The sequence below is a fragment of the Hyperoodon ampullatus genome (assembly GCF_949752795.1).
Source record: "Hyperoodon ampullatus genome assembly, chromosome: 3".
Lineage (NCBI taxonomy): Eukaryota > Metazoa > Chordata > Mammalia > Artiodactyla > Ziphiidae > Hyperoodon > Hyperoodon ampullatus.
The window spans coordinates 89,018,970-89,041,505 of NC_136916.1; the positions used below are offsets into that span (position 1 = coordinate 89,018,970).

The 22,536-nt window shown below is 40.0% G+C and overlaps 1 protein-coding gene across 1 annotated transcript in view; it reads left to right on the top strand.

Annotated features, from left to right (window-relative positions):
- FBN1 (fibrillin 1) overlaps positions 1–22,536 on the top strand; it is a gene marked incomplete at both ends in the record, with an annotated part of 254,926 nt that overhangs the window by 197,134 nt on the left and 35,256 nt on the right. The window contains 11 exons of the mRNA XM_079700378.1: positions 2,809–2,931; positions 6,570–6,695; positions 8,665–8,781; positions 9,604–9,732; positions 10,317–10,436; positions 13,030–13,155; positions 17,176–17,325; positions 17,671–17,736; positions 18,008–18,124; positions 19,868–19,987; positions 22,007–22,129. Of these exons, the coding sequence (XP_079556504.1) occupies positions 2,809–2,931; positions 6,570–6,695; positions 8,665–8,781; positions 9,604–9,732; positions 10,317–10,436; positions 13,030–13,155; positions 17,176–17,325; positions 17,671–17,736; positions 18,008–18,124; positions 19,868–19,987; positions 22,007–22,129 (1,317 nt within the window). The remainder of the gene's footprint in view (positions 1–2,808; positions 2,932–6,569; positions 6,696–8,664; positions 8,782–9,603; positions 9,733–10,316; positions 10,437–13,029; positions 13,156–17,175; positions 17,326–17,670; positions 17,737–18,007; positions 18,125–19,867; positions 19,988–22,006; positions 22,130–22,536) is intronic.

Consider the following 22,536-nt stretch of genomic DNA (forward strand, 5'->3'; position numbering starts at 1 on the left):
CAGAAATGAGCCAACTGATGAGCTACATACCCACACACACATGTGGCCAATTTCACAACGTTGGAATTTCAGAAATCCATCTAACTCTAGCAGTACTGAAGGGCACTATGTGGATCAAAAGACATTTCACGTAAAAATTCCCTAACACGCAGCGGGAAAAGCAGGATGTCCATTCCCCAGCCCTCTCCCCCCACACACAATGTATTAGATTTCCCAGCTGATATGGAAAAGCCTTGAGATCCCGGGTGTGTCCAATAGATGGCTATTGTTTCACATTGCTTGAAAGTGGGCGTGAGTGGAGGGCAGTCATCTTGAGCTGAACCTCAAAATCAGTGTTCGCTTCCAAACGGAGCCTTTGCTCCCCCCAAGTGAAAACAAGGTTAATGCAAATATTTCAGATGCATGAGAGAATCCCAAATGGCAAGAACAGCAAATTCGATTTTATATGAAGAATGTTGGCATGAGTGCAAATGGTACTTTTTTCATTTTCAAATTACCTCCGCTTGCCATGTGTTTGTGATGTGATTCTGCGCATTCCTTACCGCACTTCATATTTTTCCGACATCTGGGGAAGATAGTGTTCTTTTACATTTTAGTAAAAGGGACGTTCCTGGTTATTAAATATACCATGGGCCCTAGGACAGCTAGAATAATTTTCTATTTAATACTTAGAGTCTCTAGCAGAGTTTCTGTTCATGTTAGAGCATGTATTAGAGCACACAGGTCAACGTTTTAATATTAAAAAATCTTTTTCTCCTAAACTGGGGACCACTTATAGACCACGAGTCAAGTTACAGCCCCAAGCACATGCTTGTTAAATTCTCCTCACCAGGCTTTCTCTTCCTGTGGCCAAGTTGGCCCACATCCCTTCCTCTGCCTGCTCTGCGGGGGAGTGGGAACAGGGTGACAGCCATTCCTAGCCTTCCTAAGGAGATAGTCATTTTGGGCTTTGGTTCGGGCCCTGGGCTTCAGATCATCAAGGATCGGGTGTGGGGAGGAGGCATGATGTGGGAATGGAGAACAAAGCCCACAGCAGGTGACCTTATAGTGCGAGAGGTGGCTGCCTGCTCACAGCCACCATCTTCCACCTGTCCTACCTGCCTCAGGATGTCTTCTCTTCCATTCTCTTCCATTCTGGTTACTTGACCCAGGTGCCTCTTTGGCACTTATATCTGCTGAAGCAGCAGCCGTTGGCCAGAAACCAGAGGTAAGGCCACCCAGGACCACCACGTCAACCTAGACCTTGCTACACACATGAGACTGAAAACCTACAGCTGCACCAGCGTAAGGCACTTTGCTGTCAGGGTAGCATTCAGTGGATATGGAGATTACAAAGCGCTCCAACTTTTGGTTTCCGTTTCGTAGGATATCCATCTTCAGGGTGAATGTTTAATCCAGGGTCCGCTGCTTCCCAGCACACTCTTAGCTCGCAGAATCAGAAAAGGAAGGTTGATTTAGTACATGCCTCAGCCAGACTGAAATTGGAATGGATTCCAGAAGTGATTTAGGGAGCATCCATGCGTCTGCCCTCCCCAAGTATGTATATAATCAGATGTTAGGCATCTGATGCATTACAGAAATGCTTGTCTGTGACACCGACTGGCTTCTCCAACTACACAAGGTACCCTCTGTGTTTCTGTACACCCTTAATGAAGAGCAGGGCAGGCCTGGTGGTGAGGTGCTGCTGGGTCCTGGGTCCACTGTAACCCAAGGTAGGCATATTCTGCTTCTGTATCTGTTGTATAGAGAGGCACACCCCGTATTAGACGGCAATTCCCACTGACTGCCAATAGTCCAGAGGTTTTCCCACCACAAAAGCACACACCTAGGAGGCCTAGGTTGATGTATTTGCCGCCCCCTTGTGGGAACTTCTTTGGCTGAGCCGACTTCTGCATGAAACCCCGGTACTGGTGCTGAGCTGACTCCCACCTGTGTTAAAGGCTATTCCCTTTACTGGATTTAGACTGAATTCAAATGTTTCATAAGAGCAGGGGAAGGGAATATGTATTTTGCCCCACGCTATAGCCTGGACTATGCAGTAACTTTTGCAATGCCATGAATTTGAACTGTATTAGGTAGCTGTTAAAAATTTTAAAAGATAGACAAACAACTCCCTGAGCATAGTCAAAGCCCTGGAGCACACAATATCCATTTTATTCTTTCCTTTGATAGTGAGCGTTTGGTTATTTTCAGTGGTTTTATGTGCAATCTCTCATGTTAAGTCTCCTTGATTTGACTGCCATGTGGCAGAAATTTAAGCAAGAGCCTGTGCAGCCCTGCAGTTCAAAGCACTGTCTGTGGACCAGGAGCACCAGCATCACTTGGGAGCTTATTGGAAGCACAGAATCTCAAGCCTCTCCCCAGACAGGCTGAATCAGATATGCCTTTCAAAACAATCCTGAGTGATTCATGTGCGCATTCAGGTTTGAGATGCTCTGCTCTGCAGACCTCAAAACCTTCCCGACAAAAGCAACCCAACTGAATCCTAAAACCCCCAGGCTTTGAGCAAATACAAGATTTCCTAGGATATTGGTCTATACCCGTATCAAGTCCTGGCCCTTGAAGCTGAGTTTCACAAGTTTTTCTAGACATTAGAGATTAGAACCTGTATGTGGTGATAAATCAAGTATTTGCATTTCTGAAAAATATTTGTAAAACAAAAATTAGAAAACAAAATTTCTATCTTCCACGGTTTGTTCAGTAGAACCGATCAAGACAGGAAAATATAAATCCATGTTGTGTGAGAGGCTTCATCAACTTGACAGCAGATTCTGCTCTCCCTATAATTCAGTTCTCTCCTGCTTGTAGATATCGATGAGTGTCAGAATGGCCCGGTGTGCCAGCGCAACGCGGAGTGCATCAACACTGCGGGCAGCTACCGCTGCGACTGCAAGCCCGGCTATCGCTTCACCTCCACAGGGCAGTGCAACGGCAAGTAGTCCCCACCGCCCAGCGCCCACCCGACGGGCCAGCCCCATTGAGCTGCAGATACCTGGATTTCTTTGAGATGGTTAGGTTGAAGAATACATGACTTCTGAGTTGTAGTAACTAAACTGGGAAAAGGGAAAACTGTTGAAATGTCTTCACACTTAGCTTTTTTCTCCCTTTGGAGGCGTGACGTTTCCAAATTTGCCTCTCTGCTGCCCTGCTGCAAACACCCACTCCCACAAATGCACACACACACACACACACACACTCCCTAACTGGTATTCAGGACCAAATACTTTTTTGTCCTTTCACATAATCCCCCTGGAGTGGGTGAGGTTGTCACCATTCTGGCCACATACCCCAAGTCTAGATGGCAAAGCTCTTCTGAGCTGGGCCAGATTAAACTGCACAAACTAAGGAAAAAGAACCAACGGTATCACTTTTTCTCCTAAACAGCTTACACAGCTGAGGGCAGCAAACGTTGAAAGCCTTTTATTTGCTATGTCACCTACAGTAAAATGAGAAACTATCCGCTAGAGGTTAAATTTTTTTGTTGTTCCCGTTTGTCAGGGATGTGGTAGAAATAAGAAGGATGAGCGTGTTACCCACTTAAATTGATGGTAAAATTATTAGGTGTCTGATGGTATCTTGTAGCCAATGGTATCAAAAACACTGGTGTTTCAGTCCAGAAGGAAAGTAATACCTCAGAATGATTTTCATCTCAGTTTTTTAGTAATTATAAATCACTGTATATTTAGCAAGGAGGTCAGGAAGAATGTGTTATTTTGCTTCTGGCTCATTTCACAAGGAATTTCCTGGATATTTTATGCATTTGTGAATGAAACAACACCAAGGAACGTGGTCAGATTTTCCTTGGATTTCCTTGCCCACCAGTGATTAAGTGGTGGGAAGTGCACTGCTTTCCGTAGGGTATTTTGCATTGTTTTATGAGACTTTGGTGGGAAGAGGGTGTAATAACAGAACAAAAACTCATTTTGAGAATCAAGACTTGTTTTTTGGGTTTAAAGGAACATGTGCAAGTATTTAGCATTTTGTCAGCAGAGCAGTTGTTATCCACGTACTGAAAAAAAAAACAAAACAGGACAGGAAAAGTGAGGACGTCTCTGATATGAGTCACAATGCTCTCATGAAACTTGGCATTCATACCACTTCCCTGCATTTTGCTTGTAATTTATATTTATTTGAAACTGCGTGAAATAATTCCAATCAAAATAAGGAATTGCTGATAATATAGAACATGTCATTTCACACCATTTCATGCTCAGGCAAGATGAGGGAAGAACTATTTTATACATCAAGACAAGACGTCCAACCAGGGCCTGCTGGGGCTTAAGCCCTGTCATGTTTTCTTGTAGAATATTAACATAAATAAAGCTCATCCGGCGTTAACCAGCGATAAGTACTGTGAAGGAGTGTTGTCTGTAGCCAAATCTTCATTTCCCTCATTCATTGAACTCCTCACAAGAAAGGGAATGTTCTTTAATTTGAGTTTTGCAGCTATTCAGCCTCTAGGGCTGAAGACTTCACTCTGGAAATGTCTTCACTTACATCTTACTTTTAAAATCTTTTAAAATGTCTTTAAATACTGTCCTATACATGGCATTTTTCAGACATATTGTAAAATACTCCTGCCTTCCTGTGTTTAAGATGAAAAGAACTAAAATTTCCTCATCATAATAAGATTTTTATTTGAATCCATAAGTACATCATTTCAACAGCTGGCCATAATACCCGCATTGTTGCTGAGAGATTTTTAGAGAACAGTTAAGTATCGAAGCCGAGGATGCTGGTCTCACCTGAGGAGCTGTGCATTAGAGCAAATGCAGCCCCCTTCTGAAATGGATCGCCCAGCTAAAGACATATTCTTCCCAGCCATTTCCTCACGGTCTCCTCTCTTTCTGCTGACTGTGTGGGTGTTTTCCCCCAGTACCCTGTTTAAATCCCCTATCTCAACCTCAGACAGAACCTTCTGGGAGTTTAAATCTTGGTGCTTGTAGAAACCTAGTTTTCTGGTCTCAATACAAAGTGAACTTCACAATTAAGTTCTCTAGAATTGTAACTTTCTGTTTCACCAGTGGAACTGCAAAGTAATCCATGTTTCATTTTTTAAAAATCATCATGAAATAGGCAATGTAGGAAAGAAGATTCCTAACTGAGGATCCCTTTCTAATAAGATGCTTAATGCTCTCCATTTTCTGTGGGTCCCAGAGATAAGACAGACCTGGTCCTTGCATTCTCCCAGATCCATATTACCAGAGGTTACCCAAGGTTTGGGCCAACCCTCCTCAAAATCAGCTCACTCCACAGAGCTTGGCAATGGAAATCATTTCCTCTGCCTATCTCAGGGAGCAGCTTGCTCATTTTAAATCCGTTTTCTCTGATGGGAATAATCATAATTTGTTCACAAGCATTTCTGCATAGGCTAGCCATAGCTCCTAAGCTAGTCTATCCCAATTTCCCCTCTTTATGATATACTCAACCCCACCTGAGACTTTTAAAGGATATGGTGATTCATCAACTCTAAATGTTTTGCGTATTGGAAGGAAGTAGTTCTAAAAATGGCAGCCTGAGCATGCGAAATGGAGGGAATATACTCTCTCCTGGCGTGGGCACAGCTGCTCTGTGCAGCAGACAGTGCCTGTTCCCAGTTGCTGTCTTATCAGTAGATAGGGCAGGCAAATAGCAAGTGTGGATTATTCAGCTGAGAGCAGGGTGCTGCGGTGCGCTACAACATCTACACCCGAGGCGGCATTCTGCTATTTGCTTTCTTTTGTGACAATAGGAAAATCAGGATAACGCAGTGCCTTTTTAGTTACATTTTCCCTAAACGTAGAATCTTGAGAGCTTTAGAAAATTAGAGGCATAAGTAGGCATGTAATTATGTCATCTGTGGATTCCTGCAACAAATTTGGCCCCTGAGATAATCAGATTTCAGGAGAGCATCACTTGATGACAAATATAATTTAAAGCCTAAAGACTGGCAGAAGCAAGATGAGAGGGCTTCCTTTTGAAAGAATATGGATAAAAAAGAAAGAAACATCATTAGGATTGTCAAGTGCTGAAAGGAGCCGTGTGTAGACAGGAAGACTTGGTTCAGATGGAACAAAAGGTTATAGGAGTGAGACAAAATAATGATGTGTAAGTGGAACAAGGGACGATGCAGGCTGTCCATCATGAAAACCTATCTTAGCAATGGGATTTGTTTGATTTAAATTTCTAGAGGAAGCCATGAGGCTTCCATGATTTGAGGCACCAAATCTTGACTAGACAAAATACTTCAATCAATTACACAGTCTAAGATACTGCCTAGGCAGATAATCAAATGGATTATCTACCAGTTTGGATTTTTCTTCCCCATTCTGCTTCTAAGTTTTCTCTTCTTTTAGAAGATGTTTTTGGATACCGCCCCTGTTTTTCATTGCTTGTGTATTGTTAATATGGTCTGAAGGTGCCCAGTAAATGAGAGTAAGTTTTAACCTATTTTGAGTCAAAAATAAATATGTCAGCATCTGTTTTACTGGCTTAGTTTAGAGTTAGGATTAATCCTGACAGCAATACCTAGAAGTAAGTTATTTGATTTGATTTTGTCTTCTAAGTTTTCACTTAATTTTTATCTACAGATCGCAATGAATGTCAAGAAATCCCCAATATATGCAGCCACGGACAGTGTATTGACACAGTTGGAAGCTTTTATTGTCTTTGCCACACTGGTTTTAAAACAAATGCTGATCAAACCATGTGTTTGGGTGAGTATGTGACTATCATTTCATTTTTTCTTCATAACCTATTGAGAAATTCATTTGTATCTGAATATATTTAAAGTTAACACTAAACTTTTCAGTAGTTGTTTTGTTATTTATAAAATAAAAACAGAAGCACGTGTGTAGCATTAATATCCTTTGGTATTTAAGCTTTAGTAATCTGAACATCATAAACCTCTTTCTTGATAATCATTTGGCTGTCAGTTCAGAAAAACTTTTGACTAAGAGATAAATTGAGAAAGATATTAAGACAAAAACTTACTATTTATTAATATTAAAAGCCTATTATTCTTCTATAATATTTATGTGAGTTTGCCTTATTGGAAAGGGTGCAGCTTTTGATTGTTTGAGTATGAGCATTTCTTGAGACGTGTCTGTAGTTTGTATCAGATCCTTAAAGACAAATTTACAGATCATTTTCCTAGGGGAAAAGAGCTCAAGATTTTAAATCTCTTCCTTGGTCTTAGTACTGAATCAGAATGTTGATTTAGAATAAACTTCAAATATGTAATCAATCAATTTCTCTCTTTCCCTCCTTTCTGTTTCTACTTTAAAGCAACATCTATTAAGTCTTCTGGGGACTTCATGAACATGAATCAGTTTCACAGCTGGAAAAAGAACAATCAATAGAGTGATGTTTAAAGTGCTTGCCTTTGGCTGTAATTGGATTTATCCATTAGGGAACATTCTCATAAAGTTTGGTCATCTTCAGAGTAGATAAGTTTTAAGTTAAAGATTATAATAGGCCCTGCTCATCACTGGAGAGATAATCCCTACGTATTAATGAAGCCCTGCCCAACTTTCATTCTCCGTCTTCCATCTGAATTATGTAGAACCCTCTACCAAAGAACCTACCCAACTAAAGAACTTCACTTGCTTGGCTAAAAATGAATCAAGGCAGAAGTTTTTGACTGCTGGCAGGGTGACTCATCTGGATGCAGTCGTCAACCACAGACACACATGTTGGAGTCACATTGGGCTCAGAAATAGCTTCTTGATTTAAGATCACAGATAACTTATCTTTATGTCCAAAATTTGAAAGGAAAGGAAATCCTAACTCTAAACACTCTATTTTGCTAATCTGAGGTGTTACCTTCCACTCCTCCCCCATCTCTTTGTCCTTGCCCTCCTCATTCTGCCTGTTGATATAACAAGCCAACAATATCAACTTTTTTCATTTTAATTTCTTATTTCCTCCTTAATATAATGGACACCTACTCTTTATGAGAAAGATGATAGCCGCTGTCACAAGATGCAAAGACACATAAGATGCCAAAATAGCTTTACAAATAGTCAAAGTGAAAAGTCATAGACCAATAAAAAGACAAAATATACTGCAAGAGAGGAGAGCCAAATTAGGGGCCATCACATTGGGATAGTTTAGAAGGGAGATAAGTCACCATTTCATGGGAGTGGTCGTGGGTTTTCAGGGGTGGACTTGGAAAAAGAAACATGTCTAAAATTCCAGGTGAGTTAGAAAGCTAATTTATTTTGTGGCTGATTTTGGGGTAATATCAGGTGACTCACTGCTTTTTGGTAAACTGGAGTGAGAATCTTAAAGGCTGAAGTTTGCCAAAGGTGGCAGTGAACCAAGACCCAGATGTGCAGAGAATTTTCCATTTCCAAGTGAAAGTATTTGAGAAAAGTGGCAAGGGTGGAGAATTCTAGAAGTAAATAGAATAAAATAGTTCTTGTCCAGTTCTCATGTCCTTAGCTTGCCTCCTTTCACATGCCAACCAAGGAAAGGATTTTCTCCCAAGGCTTAGAACCTTGCCTTTGGCTGGTTTCTCACAGGGAGCTGCCACTGCTGGAACTAATACCAACATCGAATCTAGAAGTTCTCAGCCTACGTACGACATTTTGTGAACTCTAAAATGCCTTTTCACCGCAGGTAACCATATACCCTCTTCTTCTGTTAATAATCATGTTTTTCTATGTCCTTTGTTCCTGCTAGACATAAATGAGTGCGAAAGAGATGCCTGTGGGAATGGAACTTGCCGAAACACAATTGGTTCCTTCAACTGCCGCTGCAATCACGGTTTCATCCTTTCCCACAACAATGACTGCATAGGTGCGTGTGCAAAACAGTCAACCACCAAAGGAAGGCAGTTTTATGTGTGTTCTTTGTCATTAGCATCATCTCCAGCGTGCTGGCAATCTTTTTTAATATATGCCATCTTATGCGTGACAAGTGGTTAAAAAGAGTTGTTAAATACAATGTGCTAATTAAGTGTCAAATACAGTTACTACATCTATTACTTTTATTAATATACTCATTAGCAGCTATAATTTTTACGTCTACTATGCTGCGAATTAAATGCATTTCAAAATAAATCGAATATGTTTTAAAACATACAAAAGCTATCCTTTGTATAGAAATTACGTAGTTCAGGAGCAGTGTGGACCTACTTGTCTAGATGTCTCACTATAGCCTCCCTTCAAAGAAGTTAAAATTCTTCTTATAAAATATGCTATATTATTCACAAGCAAGGGTAAGGAACCAAATTTGGTATTGTGCTAGAGGCTACTTTTATATACTTCTGATTACAAGAATATTTAATTAACAATACCCTCAGCTGTACTGTGTATTAGTAATTCAGTTTTAACCTTTAAAAATGAAACCTAAAGGATGATCAAGGTGAAACTCATATAAAATCCTAATATAAATGATCAATCTCTAATTAGTAGAATTATGTCATCTTGTTAGGTTCTGACAGGTGAATAAAGCCAGGTCTGTTGTTATAAACTAGATCACATTGGAATTTCTTAAGTCTGCCTGAGCCAGCAAAGGCCACTGAAATTCAGTATAAGTATTTTTCCCTTTAAAAGTTTTGATCATTGATGGTATTATGACATTTTCTTTGGAACATATCAAGGGATATTTTTTTGGCAGATGTTGATGAATGTGCAACTGGAAATGGGAACCTTTGCAGAAATGGCCAATGCATCAATACAGTGGGGTCCTTCCAGTGTCAGTGCAATGAAGGCTATGAGGTGGCTCCAGATGGGAGAACCTGTGTGGGTGAGTGCTGCTTCAGAAAGACCCTCCAAAGTTCATCCCAGAGGCCACTCCAGGAATCATGCAGACTCTATCACAATCCTTCCTTCAGAAGCCTGAAGGAAAAAGATCAGAGTAGAAGTACATTAATCCTGCCTGTATGTGTGTATGGTATATATACCGCTCTTCCCCTTTATCTTTTAAAATTAAGTGTTTGTAATTACAGAAACAGTTACAGCGTTCAATGTAACTGTTAAATTGTTCTATAAACAACTGTAATTCCCTTTCTTTTATTCTTTTTCTTCAACATAGCTTTGTGGTAAGCTCTTATACAGTCCTTTGGGTGTCCTCAAAGAACTTCATACCCATTGACTTTTCACGTGTTATGCTTTCCTGGAAAGTAGATCAAATAAAATATGGTTGTTAAATACATTGCACACTTCTGAAAGCTAATTTTTATTGAGCTGTTAGTTTTTCTCCAGGGTAGAGTTTGTGGACTTTAGATTTATGTATTTCTTAGATTTTATTCCAGTTTCTTTCAATTTTAGTTGCTTGATGGAAATCATGCCGGTGGGAACCTCTTTCTTCTTTTTCCCTTTTCTTTGCAGATATCAACGAATGTCTCCTAGAACCTGGAAAATGTGCACCAGGCACCTGTCAGAACTTGGATGGGTCCTACAGATGTATATGTCCACCTGGATACAGTCTCCAGAATGACAAGTGTGAAGGTAGGAGGGCTATCAATATTTGGTAATTAGCAGTATTGGTTACTGCATTGACATTATCAAATTTTTGAGATGGTGTGATGGTGTCTTCATTTTGGAATACTTTATCAGAAACAAATCCAAGGGTAGGGTATGACTTATGGGCTCAGAATTAGATGGTGAGACAGGAACATCAATTCTCACACTAATCTCTGATGAAGCTATTTTGCTCTGTGTATATGGGTGGTCACATGACCCTGACACTTTCCCAATATACTTTTATGCAGCTGGTAAAAATTTCTGGATTACATGTTTTTAAGTGCCAATGGGTTGCAACTAAACATAGCTTCCTGATTCCAGTTAAAATCTTTAAGTGACCACATTCAAGGTTGGATGAATGTGGCTATATAATTTGTCTATGTTATTTTGACTTGTAGAATGGTAGAAATGTGTAACTACAAATAAATTCTCAGCAAATTTTATAGTACTGTATTCCTCAATACGTACATATATCATTGCATTAAATGAAGGACATTAATTGCCAGAACTTCATCAATGAATAGGGTGAAAGGACTTTTAAGAAGTCACCTAGTCCATGCTCCCACCTTTAAACAAGTCTGCATCTAATCCATAATGAGTAAGAATTGTCCACTTTTAATATCATCAATGACAAATATTTATTATATATCTAATTTAACTCTCAGTCAAGAGATAATATTCTAAATGGAAACACTTGATCAAAATTAGACCTAAATACCAATTATTAAGTGTTATTTTACTTCTATTAGAGATCAGCTTTATTCACTCCATGATTAACGCAAAATGACCCTAAAATGAACAGAATGAAAATGTATAGAAAGAAAAATGACTTCCAGAATAGTTCATAAATGTGTTCATTCTAAATCTTTGTCCCTACCCTTAAGAAGTTGGCACCTACAGTTTGATTTCTACCGTAACAACAACAAAAACAAAAAGGAGACATCCAAGCATTTTTACAAAAGTTGACTTTTAAGCAAAGGTTGGATGGCGGGGTGGAGGGAGTATAGGAATGGAGCAATTCAATCATCATCAGCAGTTTAGATAATAAGCCACAGGAAACATGATACAACTATAAATGCAACATAAGAACATGAAATGATGAAGAAGCTAGTTTTGCATTGTACAGGAAGATACTTTGCACTGCACATTTCTAGAAAATCTATTGTGCGGTATTTACAAAATTAAGTCAAAACAACAAAGTTAATATCCTAACTTCCCTTTAGTTGGACCTCGTGGGAATAAAGCTGTGTAATGCAAATACATTTTGGTGTGGGTAGAACTCGTTGCACCAACCTGAAAATAAAGAGTCGCAAGATACAAGGGATATCTGTTTCGTTGGAAAAAAAATTTCCATAAAAATAGCATGGCTCAGAATCAAGACTTACCTCTTTTTCACTACAAATTCCTGCTGAAAGTCAGGGAAAAAGATGGGTACGTCTCTTGGAAAGAGTGGTCATACTTTTTCCACAAGTAGGGTCATCATGTACTTTACTGACCAAACCAAGACAGTATTAATAACGAGTCTGGGTCAACAGGCATAAACTAGGACTCTCCCAGGCAAACTAGAACATACTCAAGCCATTGAAACTTCCCTGCAAACCATCCTTAATTACTCCTTTACAGTAGATAAGGTATATTAATATGCTAAAGGAAACATGCCACAATTATGTGTGTCAAATTCCTATCATCTATATGATAAAAGAAAAACTATAGTCTATACACAGAAGATATTTTTGTGTCTTCAGACAAATTAAACTGCAAATGAGAGATAGGAGCCTCATCTCTTGTGATATCTTTAGTTTGTATTGCATAGGATTACTTTCATGAGTACTGGTGTCCTTGTAAAAGTCATAGTTTTAGGATATTGTAGCATGGGGTATTGGGGAAAGCACTGTGGACAGATGGGTGGAGGGGAACAAATTTGGTTCAAAGGCCTACATCTCTCATGGGGTAACTCATTGGCAACACAATTAAAATTTCAGAGCGTCTGCTTACTGTGTAGTGGTGAAGTCAGACTCTAGAGTTTCTTGCTTCTTTCCTAGTTTAGGGTGGTATGAAATTACTCCAACTTTTCTAATTATCCAAGAAATTCAGTCTGGGTAAAAGATGTTTCTCACTGCATCCCTAAGAAGGCACTTGCAGAGTCCATTTTTACAGTAAGAACCATCAAAACTAGTTTTTTAAAAGTCATCACAGGGACTTCCCTGGCGGTCCAGTGGTTAAGACTTCACCTTCCAACGCAGGGGGTGCAGGTTTGATCCCTGGTCGGGGAGCTAAGATCCCAACATCCTCATGGCCAAAAAACCAAAATGTAAAACAGAAGCAGTATTGAAACAAATTCAGTAAAGACTTTAAAAAAATGGTCCACATCAAAAAAATCTTAAAAAAAACAAAAGAAAAAATAAATAAAGTCATCACAGCCTAGAAGTCCACTCACAGCATCATGATACAGGAAAAACCTTCATTGTTAGAAGAGTTTTGAAACTCAGTTACACTTTGTACTTTTACATTGTGCATTTAGTATCCGATGGTGTCTCCATCATGTTTTGACCTTGTTTGACACATGTACTTCTTTTAGATATTGATGAATGTGTTGAAGAACCAGAAATTTGTGCCTTGGGCACATGCAGCAACACTGAAGGCAGCTTCAAATGTCTGTGTCCAGACGGGTTTTCCTTGTCCTCCACTGGAAGGAGGTGCCAAGGTAAGTGCTTTTGACTTTTGGCTTTAGACTTTCATTACTCTATGTTTATTTGTTGTGGTTTTATTTTTTAAACATGGCAAAGTTTTGATTCTTTGTGAAAGAGAAGATGGAGTGTTTTCATTCATCCAGACATCTAATGATTACCATATGTCAGAAAGTTCATTTTTACTTTTAAGGTTAAAAACTCATCCATCAAATTATGGTTGCTTGTACAACAACTGTCCTGGCACTTTAAACCTGTCTCTCCCTCTGAGAACACAGATGCTGATAGGTCAGTCAGCAGGGGATCAGCCATGAGCCACTGAACATGGCAAAGCCTGGGGGAAGTTCAGTTACAGGTTCTCTGCCTCTGAAGAGGTAACCTCTGTAAATATGGGCCAAAACCTAGACTTTCAGACAGAAAAGTGCAGATTAACTCATGTGCTCCCGGGATATAATGCCTATCTCTTACATCACAAGTTTTCTAAGAAAACAGAGAAATAAATGTGAACTGACCAGGATTCTTGCTGGCCCACAGTCTGTTTTCAGGAATGATACTTGTGAACTTAAAAAAAAAAAAATCAAAAGGGGAACCTGAACTTAAGCATAACACAGTTTATTATGTCTCAACAAACTATTCAGATTTTACTAAACAATCAATTGTGTGTGTCTGTCTACTTATACAGACTAGTTTAGTGAATTCAGGACAAAAAAACACATGCAAACAGACATATCCTCCCCCCACCCCCATCCCACGCTCTTCCGGTGGTTTTTTTGTTGCTTGTTGTTGTTATATTTTTTTGTTCAGTTTTTTTTCCTTGGTTGTTTTGTTTTGTCTTTTGCTTCCATATTACCAAGTAAGAGGCAATGAATATCATTTAAAATTCCAAATATTGGGCTTAGGGGTCTCAGCCTTGCCATTTATAGCCTAGGGCAAGTCATTTAATCTTTTGGAAGCTCAATTTTCATATTTCTTATTTTTAAACAACAATAAGAATACCTGCCCAACCAGTCTTACTGAATACGTGAAAAAGCTTTGTTCATTTCTGAGTCCTTCATAGGCTCTTGCTATTGTTGTTCAAATTGATTAACTTTTTACTTTTCAACGGGTCATTTGGTCACCTAATATTTAGGGGTGTGAAGGGAGAGAGCTGAGAATTCTCTGTTGGTTTGATCCTGTAGGTAGCTATCAGAGGCCCATGTGGATTTCTGGGTTATGGGTGGGATGGTGCTTGATTCAAGCAAATATTCTGTCTGTATGGTACAGACCAGCCAGATAAATTCTTACTCCTACTCCCTTGTCTTTGTGTGCCTTTGGCTTGGCCGGAGTTTGGAAAGAAAGCAGTGAGAAACCAGGTGTGAATCTGCCGATGTGGCAGGCCAGAGGAAATTCATAGGCTATTAATTCAATTTGCACTGGCCTGTCACAGAGCAAGCTAACGCTGCAGGAAGAATCAGCCCAGCTGTGAGCAGCCCTGCCACATGCTCAGCTCCAAGAGGCAGAGCCAGAATTGAGGAATGCAAGCAGGGAAAGTGACTTTTGTAGCTCTGATGAAATTTCAAAGGTCATTAAGGCTCTTTGCAGATAGACCGGTAAACAGGCATCCTAGCAAGCCCTCGTTAAAGGACATGGGCATACACAACTCTCTTTCCTGATGCAAGGCACCTTTAATTAAAAAACAAAACCGGGCTTCCCTGGTGGCGCAGTGGTTGAGAGTCCGCCTGCCGATGCAGGGGAAACGGGTTCGTGCCCCGGTCTGGGAAGATCCCACATGCCGCGGAGCGGCTGGGCCCGTGAGCCATGGCCGCTGGGCCTGTGCGTCCGGAGCCTGTGCTCCGCAACGGGAGAGGCCACAACAGTGAGAGGCCCACATACCACAAAAAAAAAAAAAAAAAAAAAAAACAAAACCAATTCTAGAGGATCATCACAAGCAAGTGTAAATCTCCCAAAGAGCACAGATTTTGCTAGAGCCAGGGCATTAAGAGCTGGGTTTTTACTGTAAGATGACAAATTAGGAGTCAGGCTTCTGTTGTCCATAAAATGAGAAAATTCCACAGAACCACAGATAATGTTTTTGAAGGAACAAATGTGATATAGGACTCAGGTGAACAGACCCTGGCACCTAAAGGCCACAGATGTAAATGAGCCACTCCCGCTTACAAAGTTCAGTGAAGGGAATTTGTCACTTAGGCTCACTCTAAACTTCATACCTAGATTTTTTTTCCCCCGGGGTGAGGTGATAGAGCGGCGTTGGGGAGCTGGGCTGGGGTATGGAATAGGGTCAGTAATGAAAGGAGAAGAGAATGAGAAAATTAACAGACCAATATTAGCACATGCATGTATCTAAGTTTAAAAGAAACATTACAAGCTGAAAGACAAAAGGAGAGAATTGAGTTTTGATATAATTGTTGAGACATTTTTGTGAGTAGTCATTAAATTATATCTTAAGACAGTTGTAGGCATAAATAATAAAAACTGGACCAATAAAAACACAAAACACTGTATGTGATGATGAACTTGAAGAATAAAGCACATCAAAAGGTGTCCTTCAAGAAACTACAATTTGTTAAATCTTGACACTTCTCAGCAAAGCAACCGTTTAAATAGCAGAGATGCTGCAGGACAAGGATAGGCTTTTATTGCTCTTCACCTTCAGAAGAGTAGTTTGCTGAAAGGTGCCTTTTAGGTCCCAGGCATAATGGATGTGAAAATGGAGTAGAAACTAGAGACAGTTGATCTAAAAGAGTTGGTAGCCGTGAAGAGTTCAACACGTTCATTGGAGAGGTCAACAGAATCTGACTTACTGGAGCCTGGTAAATGTGGTTGACTGATTGACCGATTGATATTTCTACTTTAATTCATAACAATTTTTCTGCTATGATCTTTGGCAACTCAGTTATTCTTACCTTGTCTCCTCTTCCATGAAATAAAAGATGGTGAAATTGTCTTAACCGAAATCATAAATGGCTATAATAATATGCTACCTGGAATTGAAAACAGTGACGGGAGAGAGCAGACCTGGTCATACATAAAGGAAGGGGGACTGTGCAAAATGGATATGAAAGCATTTCCTTAAAACCTGCAGATTTTAGCCTCTGTGTAACTCAGAGGAGTTTGCAAAGCTTTGGAGGTCAAATTTGAGGGAAAACATACTCCAGGCTCTTGGATGAGCTCACTTTTTAGAGTCACCCAATTTGCTCTATAAGAAATGGAAAAGTCAGTTACCAAAACTGTCAAGCAAGTTTGGAGAATTTTGTAGGAACTAGATCCCAGCCCCATGTTCCATGTTGGAGTTACCAAGAAATAACTGATATTAAAGAAATATATTCTTTGGAAGAACAATTCTTCTCCTTCACATCCACCCATCTCCCTGTCCTCCTCTTTACCTTCCCTCTCTCTCTGGCACTAAATAAGCTTGTGTGTGTGTGCAAGTATGTACACACACGTGTGTAAAATCTGCAGAAAACCTCATATATTTTGTAGACAGAAGCTGCGTGAGTAGCTGCTTCAGTGAAATAGCATTGAGTTGTATTTTTGCCAGTCCACAAAATTGCCACATCTTTATTTGCTCTATGCCTGGAATCTGGGGTTTTAGTTTGGCTCCAGGGCTTAGGGGACACAGAATAAACAGCATAGTGTGATATCACAGTGAGTGCTAGAGCTGGGAGGTCTACCTTAACTTAGTGTGCTTGCTAAATGTTATACCATCTCAGTGTCTCCATCCTGAAGTCACTGATGACGTTAGCATTGAAATGTGGCAGTGTTGGTTTTTATTATTCACATCAGGTTATTTTGGAACACTGGATAAAATGAGAAATAATAAGGTAAGAGCCACACAGCTTTGTTCATCAGCTCTCACTACAAAAGTTACTTACCACTTTAAAGATCTCAGCTCAATTACTATTATAATCACTTAAAAAGTGTGACTTTAGTAATGAGAAGAGATCACATTTAACAGGGTGGATTGTTTCTTACTCAGTATTATACAATAATGACTTAGTAGGAAAGCAACTGAGGGGTCTCTTGAATTTGTGCTGCAGATTTGCGAATGAGCTACTGTTACGCCAAGTTTGAAGGAGGAAAGTGTTCATCACCCAAATCCAGAAATCACTCCAAACAGGAATGCTGCTGTGCCTTGAAGGGAGAAGGCTGGGGAGATCCCTGTGAGCTGTGCCCCACTGAACCCGATGGTATGTCTACTATCTGCATTTCTCTTTGGCCATTCAAGGCACAGGCTGTAAGATTGTAGACCTCCAAAACGTAAGGCAATTTAATTGTAAGTCCAACTAAAATGTTCACTAAAATTATTTTATCTCAGGAGCTAGGTAGTTATTTTCTTCTGAACTATGTTATGACTCAAAGCTGCCCGAGTAGTAGGTACACCAGCTCTGGGAGCCTTGTTATCTTTCTCTGGTTTCTGGGCTTGGCTTGTTCATCATGTTCCGATATGTGCAGCTTCCACACAGTACTTGGGGAGGAGCCTGTAGTTAATTGCCTTTGGCCCACCTATTAACGAGAGTTCATCTCCACCACAGAGGCCTTCCGCCAGATCTGTCCCTATGGAAGTGGAATCATTGTGGGACCCGATGATTCAGCGGTTGGTGAGTGGCTTGTGCTGGATTCTCAGCATTTCTTAATATTTTCAACCAGCCTCTTCTTTGTCCTTTCTCTAGCTGTTATTTCTCCACATTTATCTTGGAAAATTAAGCTTTTTTTTTGGTCTTTTCATTTAGATACCAATTGTATTATTGTATTGCATGTTAATATTGTAATACTAGATATTTCATCGATTAGGCACTGAAATGATCATAATTTACCTTTGCGTTTCCAAAAATACATTGTTATTCACTATTTTTTCCTCCTTTGCTTAAGATATGGATGAGTGCCAAGAACCTGATGTGTGTAAACACGGGCAGTGCATCAATACTGATGGCTCCTATCGCTGCGAGTGTCCCTTTGGCTACATTCTGGAAGGGAATGAATGTGTGGGTGAGTAATAAAGCAGTTTCTATTATTGGGATTTTACAAATCAGAAATTAAGCTATTCAGCATTCACACTAGGAAGAATAAGTACCAAGATGGGACAGAAATAAGTTTTATACACTTGTTCACGTATCATTCATCTAGCAATACTAGCTGAGTCCCCACCATGTACCAGGCACTGTGCTAGGTTCTATGGCTACAGTAGTGAACCAAGCCAACATGGTCCTTCCTTGCATGGACCTTACAGTCTGATGAGGAGGACACTGAACACGTTTGAAGAGATAGTAGAAAAGACAGCATATATAATGAAAGCCTTTGTGAAATGTAAAGGTAAAAAATTGTTAATGGTCATAATCTTATTCTCTTAGTATGTAAAACACAAAATTTACCCAGATTTTGTTACAGTTAGTACTATGAAAGGCTGTGTACCCAGTGTACATTCCTCTTGTTTTAACCCCCTTATTAAAATTTCAAAGAATGGTTCCTACGGCTGATCTTTGACCTCTTTTATCTAAGAAATCCAAAGCCATTCAATGTAATCGAAATTAATAATGGCATAAATGCTGAGGGTTTGTCTGTGTCCGTTAGAAGGTGTTCTTTCCTTATAGGGAATCAGGGCATGAGGTCTTAACTGCCTTTCTAAGCCTCAGAATGTAATATCATGCAGATGGGTTAAAATAGTTCTAATTACCTTACAGCTCTAAAAACCAATGATATTGTGATTTGTATTAACTTGAAAGAGATGTAATATTCTTGAGAGCGAAATGCAATTTCATAGCAGAACAAAAGCAAAGCTGTCAATGTTTTCTATTCAGTATCTTCAGTTAGTGCTACGATGTATAGGAGAAATAAGCATCCTCACCCAGGGTCTCTCTGCCATACCCTCTTGCCCTCACTTGTTGATTTCAGAACCTAACATGAGACATAGTCCTTGATAACAACCCATCACTCTTCTGTGCTCTAGATAGCTGAGATAGCAATGTTACTTCTCTGAAATGTTCCTTTCCCAAAGGAAGGTACTCTCCCCCAAGAGCTGTGTCAGAATAAGAACAGTCAGTATTCTAGGTGGATGGGTTAGGAGACATACATATTTTTTAGACTTCCTTGGTAAGATTTGTTCTCTCTCCACAGTTGTTTAGAGAGCTCATACCCTAAACACATTTCTTTCTAGCCTTTCTTCTGCCTAATGTAAACCATCTGGTTTCAACAAAATCAACAAAATCTACTTGAATCTTGACTTTATCTTGTGTATTAATTTTGCTTAACCTCTGGTCTCTTATTTTGCGTATGTTTAGTCTTCTATTTTATATCTGGCAAAAATGCATCATGTTTAAGACTTCTTGGAGAATGATGTAATGTAAGGCCAAACTGGAGATGTATTTCTAGCTTTAAGTAAGCGAAAACTTTTGACTTGTGAGAGAAGCCTTGTTTTAACCCTTTGAGTATCTGTTCCCCAGTAGATGTGCTTCATAATGTAGAAGGCTGGGGACACTCATGATGAAGAGCACTGTAAGGGCTAAGAAGCCCAGGTACCATTACTGTTACTGCCACTGCCACTCAGCAAGTCAAATTTCACAGCTATAAATCTGTAGTAATAAGACGCATGCACTCCTTTCTCAAGGACAGAATGAGAATAAAACAAGATGTTAGAGATCAAAATATTCTGATAGAAAGAAAGGCATTCTCTGAGTCCACGTCCATTTTTCTCCCAATCCATCATGTTTTGACTACACTTCTGATCACCTGCAGATACTGATGAGTGTTCGGTGGGCAATCCTTGTGGAAATGGAACCTGCAAGAACGTGATTGGAGGTTTTGAATGCACCTGTGAGGAGGGATTTGAGCCTGGCCCAATGATGACTTGTGAAGGTAAGCCTCTTAAACACAGAATAGTTGGTTACATGTTCCGATCACAGGGACAGTACTTGGTTGATTACAATTCTGAATATTAAATACCACTCAGGGTATATAAAATAAGGAAAATCTGGGCCTGGTGGGCCATGCTATCATTTCTTCTCTATGTGGCCTCCTCTCTGCAGAGAGTATCTGAAAAAGATGTAAGTGGTTCATGGCACAAGTTATGCCGCATCTCATGCAGAGTTCTTGTTGGTGTCTCTACTACCAATATTTATTTTTTATTTTATTAAATTTATTTATTTATTTATTTTTGGCTGTGTTGGGTCTTCGTTGCTGCACACAGACTTTCCCTAGTTACGGCGAGCGGGGGCTACTCTTTGTTGCAGTGCACACAGACTTTCCCTAGTTACGGCGAGCGGGGGCTACTCTTTGTTGCAGTGCACAGGCTTCTCATTGAAGTTGCGGTGGCTTCTCTTTTTTGCCAAGCATGGGCTCTAAGCATGTGGGCTTCAGCAGTTGTGGCACGTGGGCTCAGTAGTTGTGGCTCGCAGGCTCAGTAGTTGTGGCTTGCGGGCTCTAGAGCTCAGGCTCAGTAGTTGTGGCACACAGGCTTAGTTGCTCCACGGCATGTGGGATCTTCCCGGACCAGGGCTCGAACCCGTGTCCCCTGCATTGGCAGGGGGATTCTTAACCACTGCACCACCAGGGAAGTCCTCTACTACTAATATTTAGATACAACACCTGCCTTGTCTACTACCCTCTTTTTTAGTTTCCATTCCCCCCCTGCAACCTTTTTTCTTTGTATCCCGTGCACCCTTTCTTTTTCTTTTTCTTTTGCTTTTCTACTCATAGAAAGATCTACACACTGAGATAACCACCAATATCCTTTAACTGTCTGGGAGCAATCACAGCAAAAGAGTCTGTCCATACTCTAAGCAACTGTTAGTATGCCTGGTAGGATATAAGGAAAGAAAGAGAGATGTAAGGAAAGGGAGGGAGTGTCTAGAATAGTGGTTCTCAGAGGGTGGTCCCTGGATCAGCCACATCAGCATCACCTGGGAACTTGCTAGAAATGCAGATTTTCAGGCCTTGTCCCAGACCTCCTGAATCAGAAACTCTAAGAGTGGGGCCTAGCAGCCCTCCAGGTAATTCTGATGCACTCTCGAGTTGAGAACCACTGGTTTAATAAAAGAATGAAGGGGAGGAGATAGTTAAGTGGGTATTAAAGTGAGCTCTTCATTAGAAATATGACCCATCAATACTCATAGTCAAAGTTGTTGGTGAATTTTTAAATCATGATCTAGGGTCTCACTTGTGTTCTCAGTCAGGATCATTGATCTTAGGGAGAAACATAATAATCAAGATGGTCTGTTTTAACCCTACTTTTCCAAAACATATTCTGATGGTTCCAAACTATGCAATCTATAGAAACCACTTCTATCTATTAATCTATCATTATTATTATTCCTAGATATTTAAGGCTATTACTTGGGCATCAGTGTGAAATTATTCAGAACACCATTTTCTTGGGCATAAGAATCACTGTTACTTCACAGGAGCCTCTCTTATTAGGGGAAGGGGAGGTGGTTAATGATATTGGATGGGTTGCTTCTGTTCTGACAGCAGTTGACTTGGCAGTTGTTTTGGCTGAATGGGGTAAAACTGATCCCCACTCCATGTGACTTTAGGGAGAGGCAACTGGTCAACTTGAGACTTCAAAGCCAGGATTTCAGAAAAGCTCCCTATATGTAGGGTGACCTGTAATTTCTCATCCACCTAAATAACAGTTAATAGTTATACCAGCACAATAGGCATAAACTGAGTTTGTACTGGAAGAAGCAAGATGTATGATCACCCTACTTATGCCAATTATAAAATAACCAACTCAATTTTATAATTCTTTGAACATCAAAAGACTGCTTGGCCTATCCATGTTTATGACAATGAAGCATTACCACTTTTGCTAAAAGTATATTCCTTTTTTTCGTTGATGCCTATGATCTATTATTCTCTTACTACATTCTGCCACAGATATAAACGAGTGTGCCCAGAATCCTCTGCTCTGTGCTTTCCGATGTGTGAACACTTACGGCTCATATGAATGCAAATGTCCCACTGGATATGTTCTGAGAGAAGACAGAAGAATGTGCAGAGGTGAGACACTCATGTTCAAGGTCATCTAAGCCAGGGAGCCCTAACTTTGTCTATGATGGGAGGTGTCCCTCCAAAGCTTCCAATTAGTAGAGGAAGGCTGGGAATTGGGGAGCACTGCTGTAGTCCACGGATAATATGGGGGTTGTCATTGCTACCTTTTCTCCTAAATTGTAGCTTAAAGCTGAGTCAAGGGCTGCACTACAGATCCTTTTTAGTTCACCATGCATTGCATGCCTGTGACATGCCAGTCATTCTGCAAGGCATGAAGATATAAAGAAAAAAAAGACATTTCCCCACATGCAAGAAGCTCAATATGAAGAGGTTGAGACAGATATAATCATATCCCAGTATGATAAATGAGAACACAAGAGAAGGAATATGAATATTAAAAAATAATCCCCACCACT